Here is a 26575-nt window from a genome sequence, read left to right as displayed (position 1 = left end):
TATTTGCAGTAAATAAATAATAATTTTCGGACCAATTATTAAGTGAAATTGTATAATTTCCCACGGTACACTTGATCTCTCACAGCACACTAATGTGCCGCAGCACAGTGGTTGATGATCGCTGGATTAGGTTACTGGAACAAACTCTCTGAATATTTTCCTCATAGAGAGCCAATTTGTCTTTTTTTTTTAGGATCAAAAGAGATTCCATATAGTCTGAAACTTTTATCTTGAGTATTGCATCTAAAACCTAAACCTTTTTGTTTAGCTCGGGGAACAGACACAATCTCGATGTAGTGGACCCTGAGTGATGACTCTGTGCAGCTAGCAGACAGTCAGTTTAGCCTGTTCGTCTGCTCCCTGGCCTTGGCTCTGGATTGTCAGAAATTAACTAGGCCTGTTCTGAGATTATGACTTATGCTGCAGGAAACGAGAGCAGCACCTTCCCAAGTGGGATGAATCCCGTCCCGCCCTAACAGGCCAGCAGTGCCCTCAAAATTAGCCCAATTATCTATAAATCCCACACTGTTTTCAGAGCACCACCTGGACAACCAGCAGTTCAGCAACCATAACCTGCTGTAAGCTACATCGCCACGCCACATTGGGATGGGGCCAGAGCATACTACAGCATCGGACATCGCCTTTGCTAATTTAAACATCTCTACAAAGTTACTCTTAGTAACCTCAGACTGACGAAGGCGTATATCATTAGCTCCTGCATGGATAACTATCTTTGAGAACCTATGCTTGCCTAGTACCCTGAGATTACCTGCTATGTCCGGCGCCCTGGCTCCTGGTATACACCTGACTAAAGCTGCTGGTGCCCCGAAAGGCTGAGCTAATTTCATGTGCCATATGATAGTCCCCTATAACCAGAGCTCTTTCAGGTTTCTCAGCGGGTGCATCACTAAGGAGAGCAAACCTGTTCGACACGTGACTCAGAGAGGAGTGGTGCTCCCATGGGCGAGCCTTCTCTAAAGTCTGGACACATGCTTCTAGCACTGTAATCTTCTCCGTCAGAGAGCTAACTAATCTGCACTTATCACAAATGAAGCTATCACAAGCGACACAGGGAAAATGACTAAACATCCTGCACTCAGCACACTGAACAGGCTGAAGGTGTGCCATGATGAAAGGATTCACATACCTTAATTGAAGATCTGTTGATATTAAAGCAGATCCAATACGGATGGCCTCCGCTTGTGGTCTTTGGACAGGAGGAGAAAAAAGAAAGCTTCCAGTCTGTGCATTCTTCTGAAAAAAGAGATAGAAAAAAACAGAAAAAGGTAAGCAAAAGTGGGAAGTACAAAAAGGAAAGCGACAGTACAATAAAAATGAAGAGGATACTGGAAAATTATTTGTAGAAAAATATTTTTTAAAAAAAGATTAGTAATTAATGCCAACACTCGCGGAAAAAAAAGACTCGTCGCAAACAATTCGGGAACCAGGAAGTGCGTAGCACAGAATGCACACGCGCAACCCAATCGCCAATCACTCTCAAACATGATTTAACAGTAAGTATCAATATATAAATTATGGAGTACCTCAGAGTCATTATGCAGTCGGAGAAACCATATGGAAGGTCCGCAAGATTTGCCACTAGATGTGTCCTTACAGCAAACCCCACACCGGATTCCTGGCACGAATTACCCGGCTGGCCTTTGTAGAAGATGGTATAGCCTGACTCTGGTTCAACTATTTGGCCATCATCAGAGAATCTTGTTTCTGAGAGTGCAACTATGTCTAAACCATATCAAGACAATTCCCTACATATAAGTGCAGTGTGACGCTCAGGATGATGAGATCCTGGTAAGTTCAACAGGGTACGTACATTCCAACATGCTATCCATAGATTTGATCGATTCCATTTTTGTAGTTGTCCATGATTTAACTCAGTGGTTTGTTCATTGCTTGTATTTCGCCCGCACAGTGAACAACCGCCAGCCGTGGGTTGCTGACCGGTTTAAAATTAGGCAAGCTTTTTTAGGACCACCTTTTCTAGGTCCCCTCCTGACCAGCAGGTGAGCAGGCTATCCCTAAAGAGGGCTGCTACGTCGCTTGAGGTGCTGCCGAATCACGCCATTGCCATGGGTTGGCAACAAAGCGACCAATATCCCAAGCCGCCTACGTGTAGTTTAACAATTACATACTCCCAGCTTGTTAGGCCTGTATGCTTCACTGCACTCCTGTCGCCGCAGGGCTTAATCGTGAGTCCATATGCAGTGGGTACGGAAAGTATTCAGACCCCTTTAAATTTTTCACTCTTTGTTTCATTGCAGCCATTTGCTAAAATCAAAAAAGTTCATTTTATTTCTCATTAATGTACACTCAGCACCCCATCTTGACAGAAAAAAACAGAAATGTAGAAATTTTTGCAAATTTATTAAAGAAAAACTGAAATATCACATGGTCATAAGTATTCAGACCCTTTGCTCAGTATTGAGTAGAAGCACCCTTTTGAGCTAGTACAGCCATGAGTCTTCTTGGGAATGATGCAACAAGTTTTTCACACCTGGATTTGGGGATCCTGTGCCATTCTTCCTTGCAGATCCTCTCCAGTTCCGTCAGGTTGGATGGTGAACGTTGATGGACAGCCATTTTCAGGTCTCTCCAGATATGCTCAATTGGGTTTAGGTCAGGGCTCTGGCTGGGCCAGTCAAGAATGGTCACAGAGTTGTTCCGAAGCCACTCCTTTGTTATTTTAGCTGTGTGCTTAGGGTCATTGTCTTGTTGGAAGGTGAACCTTCAGCCCAGTCTGAGGTCCTAAGCACTCTGGAAGAGGTTTTCTTCCAGGATATCTCTGTACTTGGGCGCATTCATCTTTCCTTCAATTGCAACCAGTCGTCCTGTCCCTGCAGCTGAAAAACACCCCCATAGCATGATGATGCCACCATCATGTTTCACTGTTGGGATTGTATTGGGCAGGTGATGAGCAGTGCTTGGTTTTCTCCACACATACCGCTTAGAATTAACACCAAAAAGTTCAATCTTCGTCTCATCAGACCAAAGAATCTTATTTCTCATAGTCTGGGAGTCCTTCATGTGTTTTTTGGCAATCTCTATGCGGGCTTTCATACGTCTTGCACTGAGGAGAGGCTTCCGTCGGGCCACTCTGCCATAAAGCCCCGACTGGTGGAAGGCTGCAGTGATAGTTGACTTTGTGGAACATTCTCCCATCTCCCTACTGCATCTCTGGAGCTCAGCCACAGTGATCTTTGGGTTCTTCTTTACCTCTCTCACCAAGGCTCTTCTCCCACGATTGCTCAGTTTGGCTGGACGGCCAGGTCTAGGAAGAGTTATGGTCATCCCAAACTTCTTCTGTTTAAGGATTATGGAGGCCACTGTGCTCTTAGGAACCTTGAGTGCTGCAGAAATTCTTTTGTAACCTTGGCCAGATCTATGCCTTGCCACAATTCTGTCTCTGAGCTCCTTGGGCAGTTCCTTTGACCTCATGATTCTCATTTGCTCTGACATGCACTGTGAGCTGTAAGGTCTTATATAGACAGGTGTGTGCCTTTCCTAATCAAGTCCAATCAGTTTAATTAAACACAGCTGGACTCCAATGAAGGAGTAGAACCATCTCAAGGAGGATCAGAAGAAATGGACAGCATGTGAGTTAAATATGAGTGTCACAGCAAAGGGTCTGAATACTTATGACCATGTGATATTTCAGTTTTTCTTTTTTAATAAATTTGCAAAAATTTCTACATTTCTGTTTTTTTCTGTCAAGATGGGGTGCTGAGTGTACATTAATGAGAAATAAAATGAACTTTTTTGATTTTAGCAAATGGCTGCAATGAAACAGAGTGAAAAATTTAAAGGGGTCTGAATACTTTCCGTACCCACTGTAATGTTCCAAGAGTCCAAAAAATTCCTGTGCATGAGTTTGTTTTGAGTGGATAAAGTGTTGCACATCACTAAACCCACTTCTTAGTACAGTCAGTTTGACTCCAGTGGCACAACAGGGGTTGAGATAACTAGCAACCAACTGAACCTCAGGTTTTATCTATGAGTTTCCCTCTCTAAGAAGAATGTTCTGACGAGAACTAGGGGTCCTTCACTCCCAGTGGAGTTACCACGCACTCGGACACCATCCCAAGTATTTCTACATCCCCACACATTCCATTGGTTATTATTTAACCCATAGTTGGGGCCCTCACAGGTACTACCACTCAGGGCCAGAGTGGACCTGGGAGTAGTGGTGATTAAGATGACTGTCCGAAGATGACTGATGAGGCCAGTTTGAGCATGAACGTATCAACCACATGTTGTGATTGATTGATATATATATTTTTCACTTTATTAAACTGTATACTTCTGCACATACATCCACCTCCCTCGCATACATGACATGGAGATTATTCCATACGACTTTGAACCAACTGAGAAGAGTTGGAAAGACGACAGGATAAGGACTAGTCCATTGCGCTGCTATTCACGTCATTCCTGTCGCACAGTTGATGTTCATCCGTCGTCAATGCGAAGATGACCATAACATCGGAGTACTTGATTAGGTTCTGTGTGTCCGAAGATGACTAAGGCCAATTCGAGCACGAAAGTATCGACCACATGTTGGGCACAAATGTTCAGTAATGGCTAATGAGGTGCCTGCTGCCTTCGTCTTATGGACTTCACGTTTCCTCCTACACTCTGCCAACCATGAAGACGGAAATTAATTTTAATGGAAATTAAAACGTGCCAGGTCAGGCAGCTGGCGGGTTTTCAAAATAATAAATACATGCATGTATTTTTGTGATAAATACATATTATACTGAGTGCATTTCCCACATAATCCTCACTAAGGTTTCGGACAACACTACAAAACGGTGTCCCTGCTATATAGTGCCCTGTATAATGAGTAGGGAGCGATTTCAGACACAGGGAAAACTTCTGGCTTGATTACATCAGCATTTGAAGGAGGGCGCGCATGTCTTTTGACAACATTGGCAGATGTTGGTCACTTTGATTTCTACTGTACGTTTTACTTCCGTCCTATGAAGTCTCGCACAGGTCTCTGCGAATCTCGTTTACAGCCATTGTTTTGACATATGGATTGATATATTACATGGCATATTTCAAACACTCATAACTTGCTATAGCAGTGACAAAATAGCTGTCAGAAATGCATTCCTACATTTTAGAAAATGAGAAATAGAATTTTGATGATAAATTTGCCTTCAGTTCTCCTTTAAAACTACAGGGCGCATTTTACAAATACCATGCAACTATCTGAGAAAATTATGACTAAACTAGAATTAGACTAAAATTAAAATTGAGTTCCACTAATTAAATCTTGATGAAAAAAAAAAGATTAAAATGTATCTGCGGCCTTCCGGTCGGAACACCGGCAAAATGGCCACATAGCGAGGGAGCTCCCAGTTGATCCAGAGCAATTAGAGAAATGCCCCCATACAAACCAAACAAATCATTCCATAAAAAATGTAGAGAGAGAGGATAAAAAGCGATATCACCACCTTGAGCAGTAAACGTCGTCTGAAGACAGGTGGGAGAGAATGACGGAATGCAGCAACAATTAGTAACTAACAGATTTGAGCTAGCAAACAACGCGCTGCAGTGCAGAGAAATGGCCGACTTGGACCTGATTCTGCAATAACTAAGAGGGTTTCGCCAAGAAAACAAAGAACAATTAGAGACAATAAGAGACGAAATTGTAAAGGTGAATACCAGACTAGATGAGGCGGAAGGGCGAATTGAGAAAGCAGAAGAGAGGATCCAAAACACAGAAGACGTCATCACGGCTATGCTAAAGCTGCACACCAAGTTGGAGGACAAGTTGCTGGACCTGGAAAGCTGCTCCATGCATGAGAACATAAGGATCTATGGGGTGCCAGAGGGATCCGAGAAGGACTCAACCACGATGGTCTCATTTGTGGAAAATTTACTCCGCGAAGGTTTTGAGCCAACGCAAGACATGCCCGACCTGCAGATTGAAAGGGCTCACCGGTCGCTGGGACCGCAGCCGCCGGGGGACGCGCTGCCACACTCCATTATAATCAAGTGTCTAAGCTTTAAAACAAAAGAGAGTCATTAATCCGCAAGGCATGGCAGAAGAAGGGATTTACGTGGCAAGGAAACCGTATAAATTTGGATCATGACTATCCACCTCTAATACTCAAGAAAAGAGAATACACAGAGATCTGCAAAATGCTGAAGGAAAATAAAGTTCACTTCCAGACCCTCTTCCCTGCCCGACTACGCGTGAGACACGAGGACGGAACCAAAACCTACGAGACAGTAGAGGAGGCATCAGAGGACCTGCTGAGACGAGGCTACTCAGTGACAACCACCACACCTCCGGAGACGCTCATGGAGCAGGTGCAGCGGCTGACCTGGAAGAGAGTGGACAGACGAGCAAAGAAGGGCACAGCCAAACGGGAACAAAGCTACAAGGAGAAGCTCCGAGCCTTCAGGAAACCATCACCGACCCCCTCCGGGACTTGAAGGAAGTAATCCACACTCGAGGATGGCGGAGTGAATTGTGAAATCTCGTATAATGTACTGACTGTAATTAGTGGTGAAGATGCACTATTGGTTCACCCGGGGCAATTTTTTTTTTCACTTTGGACTTTTTTTTTCTTTTCTCTTCTTCTTCTTCTTCTTCTTCTTTTTTTTTCTGACATGCGACTGTGGCAGGTAAGGCCCTCTTCCTCCGGTCTAAGGAGAGAGACTGTTCCCTTCGAGCATCCTTGGGAGGCTCAACAGGGTCGGATGATCAGACCCCTACATAGGGAGTCACACGGACAAATAGTGTTCAGTTTGATGTTGTTTAGTGTTAGTTGTTTTTTCCCTGCTTGTTCTCGCAGGGAGGGGGAAGCGCACCGGGTTTTTGAGAGGGATGGAGGGGGAAATCACATAGATGCAAAACAGGGCTTTAAAAATAGTGTCATTTAATATAAATGGAGTACTCAACCCAGTTAAAAGGGGGAAGAGCTTGTCAAAATTAAAGAAAGATAAAATCCAAATAGCCCTCTTACAGGAGACGCACCTCAACGACGCCGAACATACTAAATTGAATAAATCATGATTTAAACGTTTACTTTTCTTCACATGGATCGGGGAGACAGAGAGGAGTGGCGATTCTGATATCCAGTGCAGTAAATTATGAACACATCAGAACATAAGGATAAGGAAGGCAGATTTATTATGGTTACAGGGAAAATAGACGGTACTGTGATAAGTCTCCTTAACGTGTATGTGCCACTGGGCAGTGACTGGTCCTTTTATAAACATATGGTTGATTTAATGACAACAAAAAGTCAAGGGATTTTAATATGTGGCGGAGATTTTAACATCCGATTAAATCCCAGAATTGACTCATCAAACGGGAAACAGGAACCTCAGCAGTAAAAGCAGAGTGTTCTGGAATAGGCACAAGCACTGACCTTGGGGAGCCAAACATAGAGCTGGGTGCCACACATTTCATTCAATGACACGTCCCCTATATTTTACTTATTTTGACTGAGAAATGTTTTATTGACAATTTTGATAACCCTTCACTTTTAATCCAGGTCTGTAGTATGAAATGCTCTCGGCTGTGTTTTTGTTTAAAAATGTTTTCCAAATTGTAGCTGTGTTTAATTCATATCCAGAAAAATATATATTCCAATATAATATACTCAGCATAAACATTTTAAATAGATTCTATATTTTTGGTCCATCCATGACATATTATTAAAGTAGCCTATTTACTGTTGTTGATGTGGGTCACTTGCTGTTAGCCAATTCACTTTCTCGTACCAGGAGAGCTGAAAGGAACGAGTATTATTCCCTACCTTTTTCACCAAGTCAGTTTGAGGCATTGGTCTAACCTGCTCTTTAATTTTAATTTTTTCCTCGAAAGGAAGACTGGCAAATGGCTTCGCCAAAATTAAATCAGCAATGCTTGGCATCCGTGCGCAGCTTTCTTGCTAGCTGACTAGCCCCCTCAAGTTCAAGTTCAGACACTCAAATAAACGAAATTTCTGGAACTAAGATAGCAAACTTGACAACACTATATTTACACTTTATTTACAATGAAAATATATACAAAGTAAAAAAGCTGGTAGAAACCGTATGTAATGAATGAAATCGAAATGTAAGCTGATCTCTTACAATACACCACAGCACTTGCGACATAGACATATAAACATAGACGCCATATTGAGCTGGTGGCCCCGTTGCTGGGATACGTCAGAGTGTCCGCCATATTTGATGTGGCAAATCTTCCCCGTAAACCAATGCAAGTAAATGGACTGAACTTCATAAAGCCCCTTTCTACAATAATATTTAACTCGATGCCTTTTATTCACCCATTAAGACACACACGTATATATTTGGGAAACAAACAGTCATCAAAACAACATATATAACTTTTAATGTGATGGTTATAAATAGTGTGTGAAATACCCTGTACACTGCAAACTAGCGACAGATACGCAATAGATAGCTCAGGTAAGCTAATCAGTCAGCATACCGTAGCAAGCTACCAAAACCTGAGGCCACAATAACCAACCGACAAGACTGAATATGATAAATGATGGAAATAGTGGAAAAACTGGAAATAGTGAATGAAAATAAAAATTTACTGTTTTATTTATTGAGTCACCACACAGACCTGCTCTCGCTGAATAAAGTGAGCTGAATGAGCGCCAAACTGAGTTCGGCCAGGTTCTAACGTCATACCAAAACAAAATACATCACTGATTCCTTCACATTCAGAAAGGTTAAAAACATTCATCATACGTTCAAAAACGTTCATCATAGTGTGGCACTGTATTATCTAATTCTCACTGCTTATAACTCTACACCCCCCCGGTGGAGATGAGCTGGGAAACTGCAGACTGAAGGAACAGTATTGAAAAGTATTTTTCCAGTCTCACCTGTGAAAGGTAATCCCATGTGATCTCGTTTGGACGGTAAACCTGTTGGTACAGTTAAACGCAGCACATGAATGAGGTATCTTTATTCTCGGCTACTGTCTAGATGCTATACCAGAGACGGTTGAAGAATCTCCACTTTGCCATATCCAATATGGCGGCGAGGATGACGTATGATTTTACGCAGAATGTGGCGTCTATGTTTATATGTCTATGACTTGTGAATCCGCATGGGACTGAACTGAAATTCATTGCTGCCTGTCTATAGTTGAAACGAGCTGTCAATCAAAGAAAATATCCATCCACTTTCACCAATCAGCAGTCTCCTCGCGGAAACTGCCATGTCACTCCCACTGTGAGGCTGGGAGTCCGTGGGCGGGCATTTTCGCAGTATTTGTCCAATAACCATCTTGCATTTTGAGATTGACAAGCGCATAGCTCCCAAATGCCATTGAAGTCCACTGAGGCTGGGCTGCATCACGCTGTCACGAGGGGGAAAAACTCACGCGCACATTAGGCGAACTGGGGAAAGTTATAACGGAATGATTTCGCACTGTAGTTGGGTTGAGCACATATATTTCTATGATTCTGGATCTGAAATAGCAATGTTATAAGGTCGGCTATAACATAAGCCTAGCGCAATTCATCCTACACGATGTTCGTCATTTTTAGAGGAGGCTGAGCCTCCCTCGTTGTCTTGGAGCAATCGCCCGTGATATAAAATAAGAAGCTCCGAAACGAATGTAGTAGAAACAAGCCCGGAGAAAATACAACAATGCTTCCAAAAATACTATAAAATATTATATACACAACCACAGATAAGCAACGGCAACCAGATCGATGCCTTTCTGGCCCAGGTAAATTTTCCAAAGGTCACTGATGAACAAAATGGAAAATTAATATCTAAAATAACAAAGGAAGAAATTCAAACAGCAATTAGGAGAATGAAAGGTGGGAAGTCTCCATGGACAGATGGTTTTCCCACAGAATGGTACAAAACAATGCAAGATCAGCTAATTCCAACATTATTAAAAACATTCAACTGGGTTTTGGAGAACAAAATATCCCCCCCTCATGGAGGGAGGCAATGATTTCGATCATACCTAAGGAAGGGAAAGACAAATTGGAGTGTGGGAATTACCGTCCCGTAAGTCTTCTAAATAATGACTATAAACTATTCACCTCCATATTATCCAAACGAATAGAATTGATACTACCAGTATTAATACACAAGGACCAGACTGGCTTTGTCAGACAAAGACAGACCCAAGATAACATCAGGAAAACACTGCACATTATGAGACAAGTCACACATCAAAAACTGGAGACACTGATATTAAGTTTGGATGCTGAGAAAGCATTTGACTCAATGAGGTGGTCATTCTTATATAAGTACTTTCGAAATTTGGCTTCCATACAACTAAAATTGACATGGTTGCAGCACTATATAACAAACCAACAGCTAGAATCCAAATCAATGGAAACTTAACCAACTCATTCACTCTGGAAAGAGGAACGAGGCAGGGGTGTTGTGTGTCGCCGCTTCTCTTCGCCTTGTTTATAGAACCCATGAGTCAACTAATTAGGCAGAGGACTGATATAAAGGGGGTAACAATGGCATCTGGGGAGCAAAAACTGGCCCTATTTGCCGATGATTTATTGATAAGTATAACACAACCTACTCAGACACTCCCAAAACTGATGAAATTGCTAGAGGAATTTGGTTTAGTTTCTGGTTATAAAATTAATATTAATAAAACCCAAGCATTAACATTTAATTATGACCCTCCACCTTTAATTAAGACCATGTACAATTGGAAGTGGGATGCTGAGTCCATTAAATATTTGGGTGTCTCATTACCTAGGGACTTCAAGAGACTGTATAGCATCAATTATGGCCCATTAAATTCAAAGATAAAAACTGATATACAAAGATGGAACATTATTCCTTTTTTAAGCTCCCAGATAGATTCAATCAGGATGAATATTCTTCCATGGATGTTGTACCTTTTTCAATGTTTACCAGTTAAAGTACCATCTAAACAGTTCTTAGAGTGGGACAGATTAATAGCGAGATATCTGTGGCAAGGGAAAAAGGCCAGAATTAAATTTAAAACGTTGCAATTAAGAAAAGAAAAGGGGGGAATGGGCCTTCCCTGCTTACAGGATTACTACCATGCAGCTCAACTGAGACCTTTAGTCTGCCTGTGCTCGCCTACATACACTGCAGCATGGAAGGAAATAGAAGGGACGACGATAAAGGGAATTCCAATAACAGCTTTATTAAGTGACAATAAACTACAAGAGGAACAGGAGATCCCAGAGGACTCTATAACAAGCAACTTCCTGAAGTCCTGGCAGGAAACAGTCAAAATTTGCAGATTAAAAGACACATCTAAGATTATGAGGTGGTGTGCCTGTGATTTCAGACTTTACGCCAAATAAAACTGACGGCAGATTTAAGACATGGATCACAAAAGGTTTAACTACCTATTATTCATTTGTCCACAAGGGGGCATTTCAGAGTTTTGAGGCCCTACAGAAGGATCATGGTCTAGGGAGAGATGATTTTTTTAGGTACCTACAAGTGAGACACTATTATAACAAAAATATTAAAGAGGCGTTAGGAAAAGATGAGTCAGGGTTCATGGAGGTATTCTTATCATTAACTGGGTCCAGATCTTGCAACAAAATTATCTCCAAATTATATAATGCTATACAACTATCCAAACAAGAGAATACAGAATACATAAAGAGGAAGTGGGAAACAGAAATAGGGACAATGATTACACTGGAGAGCTGGGAGAAAATATGTCAACTACAGTGGCTCTCAACCAGGTCAAACACATGGCGGGAGTTATGTTGGAAAAGTATAACAAGATTTTTCACCACACCCATTCAAAAACGTCATCAAGGTAGCGGGGACGCTTGTTGGAGACTTTGTGAGTTTAATGGAGCCAACCACTTCCATATCTTTTGGGATTGCCAAGCAATAAAATCCTACTGGGAAGAGATCCACAAACATATTAAAAATATATTTAATGTGAACATTCCATTAAAATGTGAAACGATGTTTTTGGGTAATATAATGTTTAAAACATAAAAGACAAAAACATGCTGACTATACTGTTGGCAGCTAGTAAGAAATGTGTTACTAGGAAATGGTTAAAAGTGGAACCTCCCACCATCGACGAATGGATTGAAATTGTTTATGAGATCTATGTTCTGGAAAAGATTTCTTTTTCCCTCAAAGTTGAGAAAGATGATTTTTGTAAGATCTGGACCGAGTGGACTGAATATGTAAAGCCAATCAGATCTGATTTTATTTAACTATACTCATGTTTTGTGTGAATCTACCCTCTTTTATTTTTATATATATAAATATATATACTGATTGCATGTAGGGGTGCGCTCCCCGGTTCTGTTGTTTGTGTTATTGCTTCCATCTGGAATGGTTTGGGTCCGTGGAAGAAAGCTCCAGAGGGGCAGTATGTACAACATCACTGTGTCCTTGACAAACTGAGTTAATGTACATGTGTAGTGATGTATGTGACGGAGATGTGCCTTTCTGAATAAAAAGAGAATAAAAATAAATAAAATAAAATGTAACTACAATTTTCAGTCCACAACTAAGACTAAAAGTAAATTTAAAATTATTTAAATTAAAAATGAACACTGCTACACTGAACTAAACCAACATTAGCTCCCAAACACTTATGGCAAATAAATATTACTTGTACAAATCCAAAATATTTTATATAAAACCCATTTAGTGACAGAACTGACTTTAAAGTTGCGCATTTTTGTAACTTTCTGTTTAGAGACCAAAAAACAAGGGATGGATATTTATCAGAGAGGTCTGATTCACAGCACAGCTTTGCCATGTCGGACATAAAGCCTTTCATGATGAACCTTTCCTTTGCCTAAATTCTGATAAAGCTTTGCCTGCATTTTTCTACAGTTACTAAATTCATCTTGGAGCTTGTCAGCCGTTTTGTGAATCTTAAGATACAGTCGAGAACCTTTTACTTCAGCCTTCATGAGGCTTAATATAATATTGGCATGAGCCATTGTTCTCGTTTCTTTATACCTCATTTAAAGCAATAGATTGATTTAGTGAAGAAAAATGTAAATGTGGTATTTTTCTACAGGTATACAGGAGCATGCAGTGTGAACAATACATTGATGCCAAAAGAGAAATGCATGTGAATTGGATGAGGTGAGGAATGCACCAGTTGTTGGGTCGTTTTAGTGATTTGATTTTACAGCTCCTCATTTGTTGGAAGAACTTTATCTTCATGCCACTGATATCTCTGCCTTGCTTTCTCCAAGTCTGTGACTGTGATCTGATTTTTACCTTTTCTGGAATGTTGCCTCACTCTTTTAGGTATGTGAATTGTGCCCGTAATGAAGAAGAACAGAATCTTGTGGCATTTCGGTATCGAGGGGGAATTCTGTATCGGTGCTGTCGACCCATTAACCCAGGACATGAGCTCTTGGTGTGGTATGAAGAGGAGTACACCAAAGAACTCAGTCCTGCACCTACAGGAACAACCAGACAGCAAGGTGTTACTTTTGTCTAAGAGGTTATAGAGGTTATTTTCTGTATCATCTAGTGACATATTTCTGAGTCGAACAGTGTTTCTGGGATGAAAGCTGTTGCACAGTGCAGTCTACAATAACCAGAGCACACTCCCAGAGAACTCATTTTGGCCTCTTCCACCAACCAGGTAGGTCTTCTCTATCATGTGACAATGACCAACCAGAGATGGTGAAGTCTATCGGCTTCCTTTGTGACATGTGAAGTCAGCCCACTGCATATCTTATTGCGAAACTCACTGTATAGTAAACCACAAAATACTGTTGCAGATTTATTCATCATGCACAATTTAACCAGAAGTAGCGTAAAATGCATGTCCTGTGGATCCCGAGTGGCACAGCAGGAAAGTGTTGTCCCCATCATCCTCCCTGTCATCCAGATATTGCCACTTTCGAATCTTGATGATGTCAGTCATCTGTGGTTGGGCGCTTAAGAGAGCAGAATTGTCTGGGCTCTCTGGGAGGGAGAGCTGGCATGCTCTCTCTTCCCTGCTCGGTCAATTACACTAGCCAGTCATGGGTGTGTGTGAGCACTGTAGTGGAAAAGTGTAATAATTCAACACCTCGAGACTGTGTGGAAAAAGCAGACTGTTAGGGTTTTGCTGGGATTCGAACCTGGTTCACTGATGTGATAATCCAGCAAACCCCCACTAGGCCACCAGGGGGATGCCTCAAATGCAGAGGCATGAGGCAGAAGTAGAAAAAGTATCAAAAGGTTTATTTACAATATATATAGTCCAAAAGAAATAATCCAAAACGCTCAGAAGATGAAGGGAAAAATAAGAAATATCCAAAGTACAAAAGTCAAAACAAAAGCCAAAAAAACAGAAAAGAAAAGGCAAAAATACCAACGCTCAGAAGATCCAAAAAACAGTAAATACTAGGTCCAAAAGGTCCAAAAAGCAAAGCAAAGTGCAAAACCAAAAAGACAAAGGCAAGGAACACGGTACAGAGGAAACTGGAGCTAAACATAACAACACAAAGACTCCGTGACAAGCGGACTGAACTCAGGGGTATAAATACACAAACTAATTAAGGACAGGGCGGGGCAGGAAACAGGCAATAAGACAAAAACAAAACACAGAACACAGTGGTGACCTCTAGAGGCCAAAACAAACATGACCAGAAAAGGAAATAACAGCGGCCTCTAGAGGCCAAAACAGTCCCAGTCCTAACACAGACAGAAATGAGTTTATTATACTCTTGCGAGAGCTGGCTTCTCCACAATGAAAATCACAAAGCGTTTCACCCAGAGAAGCGCCCTTTTGATATCATGCGCACTCTTTATACAGCTTAACATAACCGACATATCAGATGTTCCCTTTTTATCTACTTTTACAGTCAGGGGCATATTTTCTGCTATCTTGCATATACACATGCTTCAGATAACCTTGCAGAATAGAATGATGTCACAAAAGCATTCTTTATCTTATATCAACATGAGAGACAATGTCTCTGAAACTTACCTTTCTAAAGATCACTGCTCTCTAAAATTATCAATTCTCTAAAAATTATATTTTCCTCTACAGCACATTAATAGGACATGAGTGGATTGGGCTTTTCTCTGAGTGTGCTTTGCCACCCCCTGACATTGCATGAAAGATAATAAAAGCTGCATCATAAAAGATGCGGTCAACTGATGTTACTTGTCTTGGAGGAAGCACGTGATAGCCCTCCCTGGTTGGTAGCTGTTATGTGGTATTGGAGAGCAGTCTGATGGGTGGGAATTGGCCATGGCTAAATTAAGGAGAAACCTTGAGGGGGACACGCATTATAATACCTTTAGTGCAATACAGCCAGCTGGCTGGAGAGAAGTTAGTTGAACACACACATGCAGCGTGTCTCAACCAAGCAAAGTTGTTACTTGGCAAATGCAGATGTCAGTCAAAACCATCAACCATTGTACAAGTCAATTGGAACACATTTGCTTTATTTCAGCAGTATATGTGATGATGGTTATATTATCAAGCAATTTAACAAGCAAGAACATTTTTAGTATTTTTATGGAATTCAGTAATTCCACAAGTCATGCTATGGAGAAATAATCTTTTTAATTATATTTATTTTTAACTCCTTAAAGCAGATATGCAGAACCTTTATTTTTAAATAAATTTCTGAGTGGATAATATCTCCATCCTTGACTCTTGTGTGCTGCATAAATGGGAATAAAAAAATATATTTTTGAGAGTTAAAATCGACCGCACAGTTGGCATTTGAGCTGCCCCGCTGAGCCAGCCAGCCCTGAGCGCGTGACGTCACAGCAGGAACCGGTTTTAAGGCCGAGGCCTTTTACAGCTATAGACCAAAGTCATATAAATAAAAATTTATGGTGAAAGTAAGAAATACCGTTACCGACTTGCTCAACTAAGACTGATTTGACTTCATTCATTGTGGGTTGACTCCCATTAAAACAGGATGGGTGTTATAACTTATGCAACATACATGTACATGCATGCATTTTCACTGATAAAACGTAAAAGACTAATTGAATAATCAGATTAACTGAGGCAATCACATTCTGAAGCAAATTAAATAATCTTGTACCGGTAACTTAAGCACACAATACAAGTTACATGTATTAATCTAAATGCAGGTAAACAACGTGTTGTTGTTGTTTTTTTTTTAATCTAAATGAGAGTCGGAGCTTACCCATCTATGTTCTCGCTTCTTGAAGGCCGATCGTTTTGAAACAATCTGACTTTTTCAGTTGTTCGTTCAATTTTCTGTTCATTCACTTCTTCCATGTAAGGTCGAGATGGCAGCAATATCCAGTTTAGAAATCAGACGACTGCGCCACTTTCTCCATTCTCTCCATTACTGAGTACTCCGCCATTACTGCTCGGCTCAGGCGATTACTAAAACCCGGGATGGAACGGGATGTCACCGGTTTTAGCAACAACCACGGGGAGGTCACTGCCCGAGCGATATGTCCCGTCCCAGGTTTTAGCAACAACCCTCAGCTCACGCTACACGAGGACTGGTGCAACTGAACTCACTTTTTAAAAAAAAATAAAATAAATACTTTGCTTTTCTGGTTTTATTTTTCTTTAATTGTTGGGACTGCACCCTCTTTTAATACGGACTTATAGCCAACGCTTCTCAACAGATCAGAGGTCTCGTACGAGTCTTCAGTAAAATGTGCAGAGCAAAGGAGAGACCACTTCATAGCCGCCCAATGTGTCCGTGAAGTTCTCGCAAAACGTGTCCAAATACGGTTTGAACATTCTTGGGCCATGAATGCAACATAAATCCACCTTCTGTCGTGTTGCTGCACCGGCCAAATACACATCTATGCAGCATGATGATAAATTAGCTCAAAATGGAGGATCGGAGTTGAAGTCAGCTCTGTGTTTTAGTTTAGTGGAAATTGTGATGAGCCCAATAGACTTCCTGTTGTGACGTTACGGACTTCAAGGTCATTCACTCAGACCGCTACCTATATGAATCACTTTAATCGTAAAAATTACTATATTAGATTTATTGCTAGCGCTTAAAACTATTCCTGTGCCATTCTTGAGGTCTCAAGGCCAGGGTGGCCGCGGGTCCTTAAAAAGTCTTAAAAAGTCTTAAATTTAATTTTCCTAAAATAAGGCCATTAAAAAGTCTTAAATTGTCTTAAATTTCAAACCCCGTGGTCTTAAATTTATGGAGATTTTACTCAGTCATATCGTTAAAATGTGGTACACTTTGGATGGGGAAAAAGTTTAATCATTTTTGATGCTCACAATTATACCACGCAGGCTCCGAATCCACCAGTTGCTAGACACACGCGTGCTTGACAACCACTCAGTGCCTGATCTGTTGATGGAGGGTAGTCCGAGGCACAATGGGTAAATGTAAATTTAATGATAACTGGCTGCAAGATGCAAAATACTCATGGTGGCTGAAAGCTGTACCCAAAGATGCCAACGAGGCATACTGTGTAGCATGCTGTAAGACTTAAGTTGGGCACAATGGGGATAAGAGCGGTTCACAAAATTCTTTCACAGTGAGTGCCACAAGGCTCTCCTGAACACACTGATGTAATTTTTTTGTCTCGTCTCGTCTCATCTCGTCTTCTTCCGCTTTATCCGGGACCGGGTCGCGGAGGCAGCAGTCTAAGCAGGGAAGCCCAAACTTCCCTTTCCCCAGACACCTCGGCCAGCTCCTCGGGAAGAACACCGAGGCGTTCCCAGGCCAGCCGAGAGACATAGTCCCTCCAGCGTGTCCTGGGTCTTCCCCGGGGCCTCCTCCCGGGGGGACATGCCTGGAACACCTCCCCAGGGAGGCGTCCAGGAGGCATCCGAAAAAGATGCCCGAGCCACCTCAGCTGATTCCTCTCGATGTGGAGCAGCAGCGGCTCTACTCCGAGCTCCTCCCGAGTGACTGTGCTTCTCACCCTATCTCTAAGGGAGCGCCCAGCCACCCTGCGAAGGAAACTCATTTCGGCCGCTTGTATCCGCGATCTTGTCCTTTCGGTCATTACCCAAAGCTCATGACCATAGGTGAGAGTCGGAACGTAGATCGACCGGTAAATTGAGAGCTTCGCCTTTTGGCTCAGCTCCTTCTTCACCACAACGGACCGGTAAAGCGACCGCATCACTGCGGAGGCTGCACCGATCCGCCTGTCGATCTCACGCTCCATCCTTCCCTCACTCGTGAACAAGATCCCGAGATACTTAAACTCCTCCACTTGAGGCAGAACTTCTCCACCAACCTGGAGAGGGCAAGCCACCCTTTTCCGGTCGAGAACCATGGCCTCGGACTTGGAGGTGCTGATTCTCATCCCAGCCGCTTCACACTCGACTGCAAACCGCCCCAGTGCATGCTGAAGGTCCTGGTTTGAAGAAGCCAACAGGACAACATCATCCGCAAAAAGCAGAGATGAAATCCTGTGGTTCCCAAACAGGATTCCTTCTGGCCCCTGGCTGCGCCTAGAAATTCTGTCCATAAAAATTATGAACAGAACCGGTGACAAAGGGCAGCCCTGCCGGAGTCCAACATGCACTGGGAACAGGTCTGACTTACTGCCGGCAATGCGAACCAGACTCCTGCTCCGTTCGTACAGGGACCGGACAGCCCTTAGCAAAGAGCCCCGAACCCCATACTCCCGAAGCACCCCCCACAGAATACTACGGGGGACACGGTCGAATGCCTTCTCCAGATCCACAAAGCACATGTGGACTGGTTGGCAAACTCCCATGAACCCTCGAGCACCCTATGAAGGGTATAGAGCTGGTCCAGTGTTCCGCGACCAGGACGAAAACCGCATTGTTCCTCCTGGATCCGAGGTTCGACTATTGGTCGAATTCTCCTCTCCAGTACCCTGGAGTAAACCTTCCCTGGGAGGCTGAGAAGTGTGATTCCCCTATAATTGGGGCACACTCTCCGGTCCCCTTTCTTAAAAAGAGGGACCACCACCCCAGTCTGCCACTCCAGAGGCACTGTCCCTGACCGCCACGCGATGTTGCAGAGGCGTGTCAACCAAGACAGCCCCACAACATCCAGAGACTTGAGATACTCAGGGCGGATCTCATCCACCCCCGGTGCCTTGCCACCGAGGAGCTTGCAAACCACCTCAGTGACTTCGGCTTGGGTAATGGACGAGTCCACCTCTGAGTCATCAGCCTCAGTCTCCTCAGTGGAAGACATGACGGTGGGATTGAGGAGATCCTCAAAGTATTTCTTCCACCGCCCGACAATGTCCCCAGTCGAGGTCAACAGCTCCCCACCCGCACTGTAAACAGTGTTGGCAGAGTACTGCTTCCCCCTCCTGAGGCGCCGGACGGTTTGCCAGAATTTCTTCGAGGCCGACCGATAGTCCTTCTCCATGGCCTCCCCGAACTCCTCCCAGTTCCGAGTTTTTGCCTCCGCAACTGCCTGAGCTGCAGCACGCCTGGCCTGCCGATACCCGTCAGCTGCCTCGGGAGTCCTGGAGGTTAACATGGCCCGATAGGACTCCTTCTTCAGCTTGACCGCATCCCTTACTTCTGGTGTCCACCACCGGGTTCGGGGATTGCCGCCACGACAGGCACCGGAGACCTTGCGGCCACAGCTCCGAACAGCTGCGTCCACAATGGAGGTAGAGAACATGGTCCACTCAGACTCAATGTCCCCCGCCTCCCTCGGAAGCTGGGAAAAGCTCTCCCGGAGGTGGGAGTTAAAGACCTCCCCAACAGAGTGCTCGGCCAGACGTTCCCAGCAGACCCTCACCATACGTTTGGGCCTGCCAGGTCTGTCCAGCTTCCTCCTCCGCCAGCGGATCCAACTCACCACCAGGTGGTGATCAGTTGACAGCTCAGCCCCTCTCTTCACCCGAGTGTCCAAGACATAGGGCCGGAGATCAGATGAAACGACTACAAAGTCTATCATTGACCTCCGACCTAAGGTGTCCTGGTGCCACGTGCACTTATGGACACCCCTATGCTCGAACATGGTGTTCGTTATGGACAAACCGTGACTAGCACAGAAGTCCAATAACAAAACACCACTCGGGTTCAGATCGGGGAGGCCGTTCCTCCCAACCACGCCCCTCCAGATGTCACTGTCATCTCCCTCGTGAGCATTGAAGTCCCCCAGTAACACAATGGAGTCCCCAGTCTGAGCACTCCTCAGTACCTCTCCCAGGGACTCCAAGAAGGCCGGATACTCTATACTGCTATTTGGGCCATAGGCACAAACAACAGCAAGAGCCCTCTCCCCAATCCGAAGGCGCAGCGAGGCGACCCTCTCGTTCACTGGGGTAAACTCCAACACATGGCGGCTGAGCTGGGGAGCTATAAGCAAGCCCACACCAGCCCGCCGCCGCTCACCACGGGCGACTCCAGAGAAGTGGAGAGTCCAGCCCCTCTCGAGGAGCTGGGTTCCAGAGCCCAAGCTGTGCGTGGAGGTGAGCCCGACTATCTCTAGCCGGTACCTCTCAACCTCCCGCACAAGCTCAGGCTCTTTCCCCCCCAGCGAAGTGACATTCCATGTCCCAACAGCCAGCCGCTGTGTCCGGGGATCAGGTCGTCGAGGCCCCTGCCTTCGACTGCCACCCAATCCACATTGCACCAGTCCCCTACTGCTACCTCTGTGGGTGGTGAACCCACAGGAGGTCGGGCCCACGTCACCTCTTCGGGCTGAGCCCGGCCGGGCCCCATGGGCAAAGGCCCGGCCACCAAGCGCTCGCATACGAGCCCCAACCCCGGGCCTGGCTCCAGGGTGGGGCCCCGGCTGCGTCATCCCGGGCGACGTCACGGTCCTCGGATTTTTCTCCATAGGGGTTTTGGTGAACTGCTCTTAGTCTGGCCTGTCACCTAGGACCTGTCTGCCTTGGGAAACCCTGACAGGGGCATAATGCCCCCGACAACATAGCTCCTAGGATCATTCAAGCACACAAACCCCTCCACCACAATAAGGTGGCAGTTCAAGGAGGGGCAATTTTTTTGTCTGTAGTGTAAAAAATGAGGTCACTAGAGCGAGTTAAAAACGAGTGACTTTTCTGCCAAGTTTATAATGGGAGTCTATTGGGAAGCGCGCCTGTCCTCTCCTCACTTTCAGGCTTCTCATTCAAAAACTGTAAATCCTATCGTGTAGGTAGACACATTGTGTGAATCAGGACAAGTGTGGCTACTACTTTTGAGAAAATTATGTGTGTGGAGTGAAAATTGGGGCTGAAAACACAGTTTAAATGAGAAAGTTTGAGCTATTTTTCCAAGCTCTCTACACTCTGCTCCACTGGTGTGTAACGCAATAGACACCCATTATAAAGGCTGATTTTCTCAGGCTTTATAAGGGGGAGGAGGGGTGGAGACGCGGGGGGTGGGAGCATGGCGAGGGCGGGCGTATTCCAAAATCTCATACCCCACCTTTAATATGAATCCACTGGGTTACACAAAATCCCATAAAATTTAATTTCATTAAATTTGTGTGTAATGAAATTAATAAGTGTTTTAAACTTGACAACCTAATCCATATTTAAAATTCATATGAAAAAATACAGATTTGCTGTTGTAAATGCTACAAGAAACTATTTGCAAATAAATCTATTCATATCTAGCTTGATAAATAAGGCCCATTGTTGTATCTTTCAGAACCTTGAATGCTAGGGCTGAGTTTCCTTTTCAATCCTGGAGGCGATGTAAATAAAGCTAGGCATGCCTTTATCTAGACTTGACATTCAATCAAACAGAAACCAACAACTCCCCCTTGGTTGCTCAGACCCACAGGTCTGTAGCCAGTGCTGTGCATAGCTGCTGTTCCAGCACCCTTATTGAATCTACCAGTATTCCTAGTTAGAGGCTACTATATATTAGACCTTGTTGCATCTGACCAGGTGGGTGGAGCACAGAAGCACAGCAGGCAAGAACTGAGTTCACAAACACTTTTTATTCTTAGCTTTTCAGCTTTCCACACTCTCCCAGCCACACACACACGCACACAAGTGTTCTGGTTGGGGAGGGAGCTCCCTTTCTCTGCTCTCTCTCCTTTTAAAGGGCGCGGTCACTGGGGAAGACACGCAAACACAGGTTAATTCCCATCAGGTGCAATGATTCCACCACTTACCTTCCCTGATTCCGCCCTCCATTCACAGACCGATGCTTGGCCACACCCCCACTGCCACAAATCCACCACGACCATCTGCGCCCCCGGCCTGTGGACCACCTCGAGCCGTGCGTTGGCTTCTTTCATGCGGTGGAGCCACTGCAGGGGCGCATGTTCTGAACAGAGGGTGAAAGGGCGCCCCAGCAGGTAGTAGCGGAGGGCGAGGACTGCCCACTTTATGGCACTGCTTTTCGATTGTGCTGTACCTGCTCTCAGGCACCGACAGCTTCCGGCTGATGTACAGCACTGGACGGTCGTCCACCTCCTGGGACAGAACAGCCCCCAGCCCTCTGTCCGACGCGTCCGTCTGCAAAATAAAGGGGAGAGAAGAGTCAGGGGAGTGTAACAGTGGCCCCCCACACAGTGCAGCCTTTACCTCAGAGAAAGCCCACTGGCATTGCTCCGTCCACTGGACCGGATCTGGCGCTCCCTTTTTAGTGAGATCAGTCAACGGGCTGGTGACATCCGAATAATTAGGTATAAACCTACGATAGTAGCCCCCCAGCCCCAGGAACTGTCTCACCCCCTTTTTGGTCTTGGGCCTTGGGCAGGCCGCAATCGCTGCTGCCCACTGCCCAAGTGGAAACCCAGATACCGTACTTCCACCCGCCCAATCGCACACTTCTTTGGGTTGGCTGTGAGACCCGCTCGCCTCAGCGACCTAAGGTTGGCCCTTAGGTGTTCCAGGTGCAGCGGCCAGTCATTACTGTAAATAATAATGTCGTCCAAGTAGGCAGCTGCGTAGGTGGCGTGGGGGTAAAAGACCCTATCCATGAGCCGCTGGAACGTAGCGGGTGCCCCAAACAGCCCAAAAGGAAGTATGATGAACTGCTGTCAGCCAAACGGTGTGGAAAAGGCTGTTTTCTCTCAGGGTAGTGGAGTCAAGGGGATCTGCCAATATCCCTTTGTCAAATCCAGTGTCGAATAAAAACGAGCCATGCTTAGTCGATCGAGCAACTCGTCAATACGAGGCATTGGGTACGCATCAAATTTAGACACCGCGTTGACTTTCCCATAGTCCACACAGAACCGGATGGACCCGTCGGCCTTGGGAACCAAGACCACCGGGCTGCTCCAGTCGCTGTGGGACTCCTCGACGATGTCCATTTCGAGCATGGCCTCGAGTTCTTCCCGAACCACCTTTTTTTTGTGTTTGGGCAGTCTGTAAGGGTGGCTGTGCACTACTACCCCCGGGGGCATCTCAATGTGGTGTTCTGTGAGGTGGGTGCGGCCGGGCAGCGGCGAGAACACGTCAGAAAATTCTCTTTGCAACTGGGCGACCTCCGTCAGTTGGGTCGGGGAGAGGTGGTCTCCACAGGGGACTGGAGCGGTGGGTGATGTCAATTTTCTTTTTTGAACCTCTGGCCCCAGCTCCACCTTCTCCGGAACCACCGACACCAACACCACGGGGACCTCCTCATTCCAAAGTTTTAGTAGATTGAGGTGGTATATCTGTAACGTCCCACCCCTGTCCGTTCGCCTCACCTCATAGTTGACGTCCCCGACTCGCCGTGTGACCTCAAAGGGTCCTTGCCACCTGGTGATCAATTTGGAGCTTGACGTGGGCAACAACACGAGTACTTTATCTCCCGGTGTGAATTCCCTAAGGCGCGTGCCCCTGTCATCCAGACGGACTTGACGTTCTTGGGCCTGTTGCAAATTCTCCTGGGTTAGGTGCGTGAGGGTGTGGAGTTTGGTGTGCAGGTCGATAACGTATTGAATTTAATTTTTACTGGTCGAAGGTCCCTCCTCACAGTTTTCCCTTAGCACATCCAGAATGCCACGCGGCTTACGCCCGTATAATAATTCGAACGGGGAGAACCCCGTGGAGGCTTGCGGGACCTCTCGTACTGCGTATAACAGGGGCTCGAGCCATTTATCCCAGTTGCGTGCGTCTTTGCTTACAAATTTTCTAATTACGTTTTTGAGGGTGTGATTAAACCGTTCGACTAAGCCATCCGTTTGTGGGTGATGAACACTGGTGCGGATAGGCTTAATTCCCAGTAACCCATACAGTTCGCGCAGTGCGCGTGACATAAACGTAGTGCCTTGATCAGTCAGAATATCTTTGGGGATTCCGACTCGGGAGATGACGCGGAAGAGCGCTTCTGCAATACTACATGCTGAGATATTGCGAAGAGGCACTGCTTCCGGATATCGCTTTGCATAGTCCACCAGAACTAAAACAAAGTGATATCCTCGTGTTGACCGATCTAATGGCCTGACGAGATCCATCCCAATTCTTTCGAACGGGGTCTCGATTAATGGCAGAGGGTGCAAAGGCGCTTTTGGAATGGCCGCAGGATTTACTAACTGGCATTCGCGGCACGCCGTACACCACCTACAGACATCGCCGCAAATCCCTGGCCAATAGAACCGGGCCATTATTTGTGGTAGTGTCTTATCCTGCCCCAAGCGTCCTGCCATGGGATTAAAGTCAGCCGCCTGGAATATAAATTCCCGGTGGCTCTTTGGGATAAAAAGTTGTGTTATTTGTTTCTTAGTCTGAGTGTCGTGCGTCACGCAGTATAATCTCTCCTTAATAACGGAAAAATAGGGGAAGGATGGTGTAGCATTTGGCTGGAGAGTTTGACCATCGATTACTCTCACTTGGTCAAACGCATGCCGCAGAGTCTTGTCTCGGGACTGCTCTAATGGGAAATCCGAGAGGGAATCCCAGAGAGAGGGAGGAGGAGCATGCTGCTCCTCACTCTGACGTGGTGATGATGTAGACATCTCTGTGACAGCTGCTCCCAGGACCTCCCCCCACTGAACTATGGCAGGCCCCACTTTTCACTAAATGCGTCATTAATTCCCGAAATCCTGACCAATCAGTCCCCAAAATTATCGAGTGAGTAAGGCAAGGGTTAACCGCCGCCTGTACTCTAAATTTTTTCCCTCGAAATAGAATGTGGACTGACACTAAAGGGTAGTTTATTTATTTATTTATTTATTTAAAGGTTTAGTGATCAGGGACAATGCACATTAATAAAACATTTAAACAAATGTAAATATGCCAGAATTAGCCAGAAGGCTATTTTGTATCTGCTGTCCCTGGACTGATGTTAAAATAGTTGTGAACATCCCCGTGCACACACAACGCCTTCACCAATTGTGCTCTTCCCAATATCTCATCTTGCACCAGGCTTTGGTGGTTTGAGGTCTGATTACAGCCGGAGTCCACCAAAGCCTGATACGTATCCCCTTGGATACTCACCGGTATGTGATACGCTCCGGCCCGATCGAGGGCGGTCACTGGTGCGTTGGGGATCCGGACCATCGCGCCCACCTCCATCGCCGAGCACTGATGCTGGAGGTCCCCGGTTCCCCGCAGCGCCAGCATACCGGCCCAGGCTCTCTCTCTGCACCGGCGTTCCAGAGAGCACTCACCTGAGGGGGGGGAAGACACAGACAAGGAAGTAGGAAACGGTAGGGTGCAGCGGGCTGGCTGGGGTGGAGCCGGCCCCCGCCTCCATGGTGGGGGAATGGGGCGAGGACAAGGGAGAGGGAGAAGAGAGGGAAGAAGGGGAGACATGCTGTCCTGCCATTGGAACGGCCGCCATATGGTCCTCCGCTAGTTCGATGGCCTGATCCAGCGACGCCAGGTGATGGCACTGGACCCACTCCGCTGTTCCTTCCGGAAGTTGGGCGACAAATTGTTCCAGCGCCAAGAGATCGATGATTTCCTCGGCGTCGCAGTTGTCGGCCCTCAGCCACCGCCAGCAGGCGTCCCAGAGTTGCTGGCCAAATGTGAATGGCTGGCCGACCTTCTCCAGGCGCAGCATGCGAAAGCGCTGCCATTGTTGTTCCGGGGTGCGACCCACGCGTTGGAGGACGGCCCTGCGGAGGTCCGCGTAGACCAGCCGTCTGTCGGTGGGGAGCTGTAGTGCGGCCAGCTGCGCCTTGCCCGTTAGCAAGGGGAGGAGGCGCGCCATGCGCTGTTCCACCGGCCAACCCCACGCCTCTGCTGCCTGCTCAGAAAGAGCAAAGAAGGCTTCGGGGTCGTCATGTGGACCCATCTTCGTTAGCGTGAGGTGGGAGAGTCCGCGGTGGTGGTGGACCCCGCCGAGGCGAGCAGGTGCCGGAACGCCTGGCAATCTTCCTGTTGCGCCAGCACTAGGGCTTCGAACCGTTGTTCCTGCTCCTTCTGGAGGGCGATCAGCGCCTGGTGCTAGCTCTGTTGGGCCATGGCAAGGGCATGGACCAGGTCCTTGAAAGGGGAGGACTCCATGTGGCCGTTCTCTTCTGCACTCGTTCCCAGGTTTTGGCACCACTGTTGCATCTGACCAGGTGGGTGGAGCACAGAAGCATGGCAGGCTAGAACTGAGTTCACAAAAACTTATTTTTAGCTTTTCAGCTTTCCACACTCTCCCAGCCACACACGCATGCACACAAGTGTTCTGGTTGGGGAGAGAGCTGCCTTTCTTTGCTCGCTCTCTCTCTCCTTTTAAAGGGCGCAGTCACTGGGGAAGACACACAAACACAGGTTAATTCCCATCAGGTGCAATGATTCCACCACTTACCTTCCCTGACTC

General features: G+C 45.7%; 1 protein-coding gene across 9 annotated transcripts in view; it reads left to right on the top strand.

The window, feature by feature from the left end:
• Nucleotides 1-26575, top strand: part of LOC132870994 (gastrula zinc finger protein XlCGF26.1-like) — a 110981-nt gene that overhangs the window by 82290 nt on the left and 2116 nt on the right. For all 9 annotated transcript variants that reach the window (XM_060905105.1, XM_060905104.1, XM_060905098.1 and 6 more), the window contains 2 exons: nt 13028-13095; nt 13264-13442. In XM_060905105.1, coding sequence (XP_060761088.1) covers nt 13040-13095; nt 13264-13442 — 235 coding nt within the window. In that variant the 5' untranslated portion in view covers nt 13028-13039. The remainder of the gene's footprint in view (nt 1-13027; nt 13096-13263; nt 13443-26575) is intronic.

This window comes from Neoarius graeffei, chromosome 22 (genome assembly GCF_027579695.1).
Source record: "Neoarius graeffei isolate fNeoGra1 chromosome 22, fNeoGra1.pri, whole genome shotgun sequence".
Classification (NCBI taxonomy): domain Eukaryota; kingdom Metazoa; phylum Chordata; class Actinopteri; order Siluriformes; family Ariidae; genus Neoarius; species Neoarius graeffei.
The sequence above is the reverse complement of the archived record's forward strand: the minus strand, read 5'-3'. Positions and strand labels throughout refer to the sequence as shown.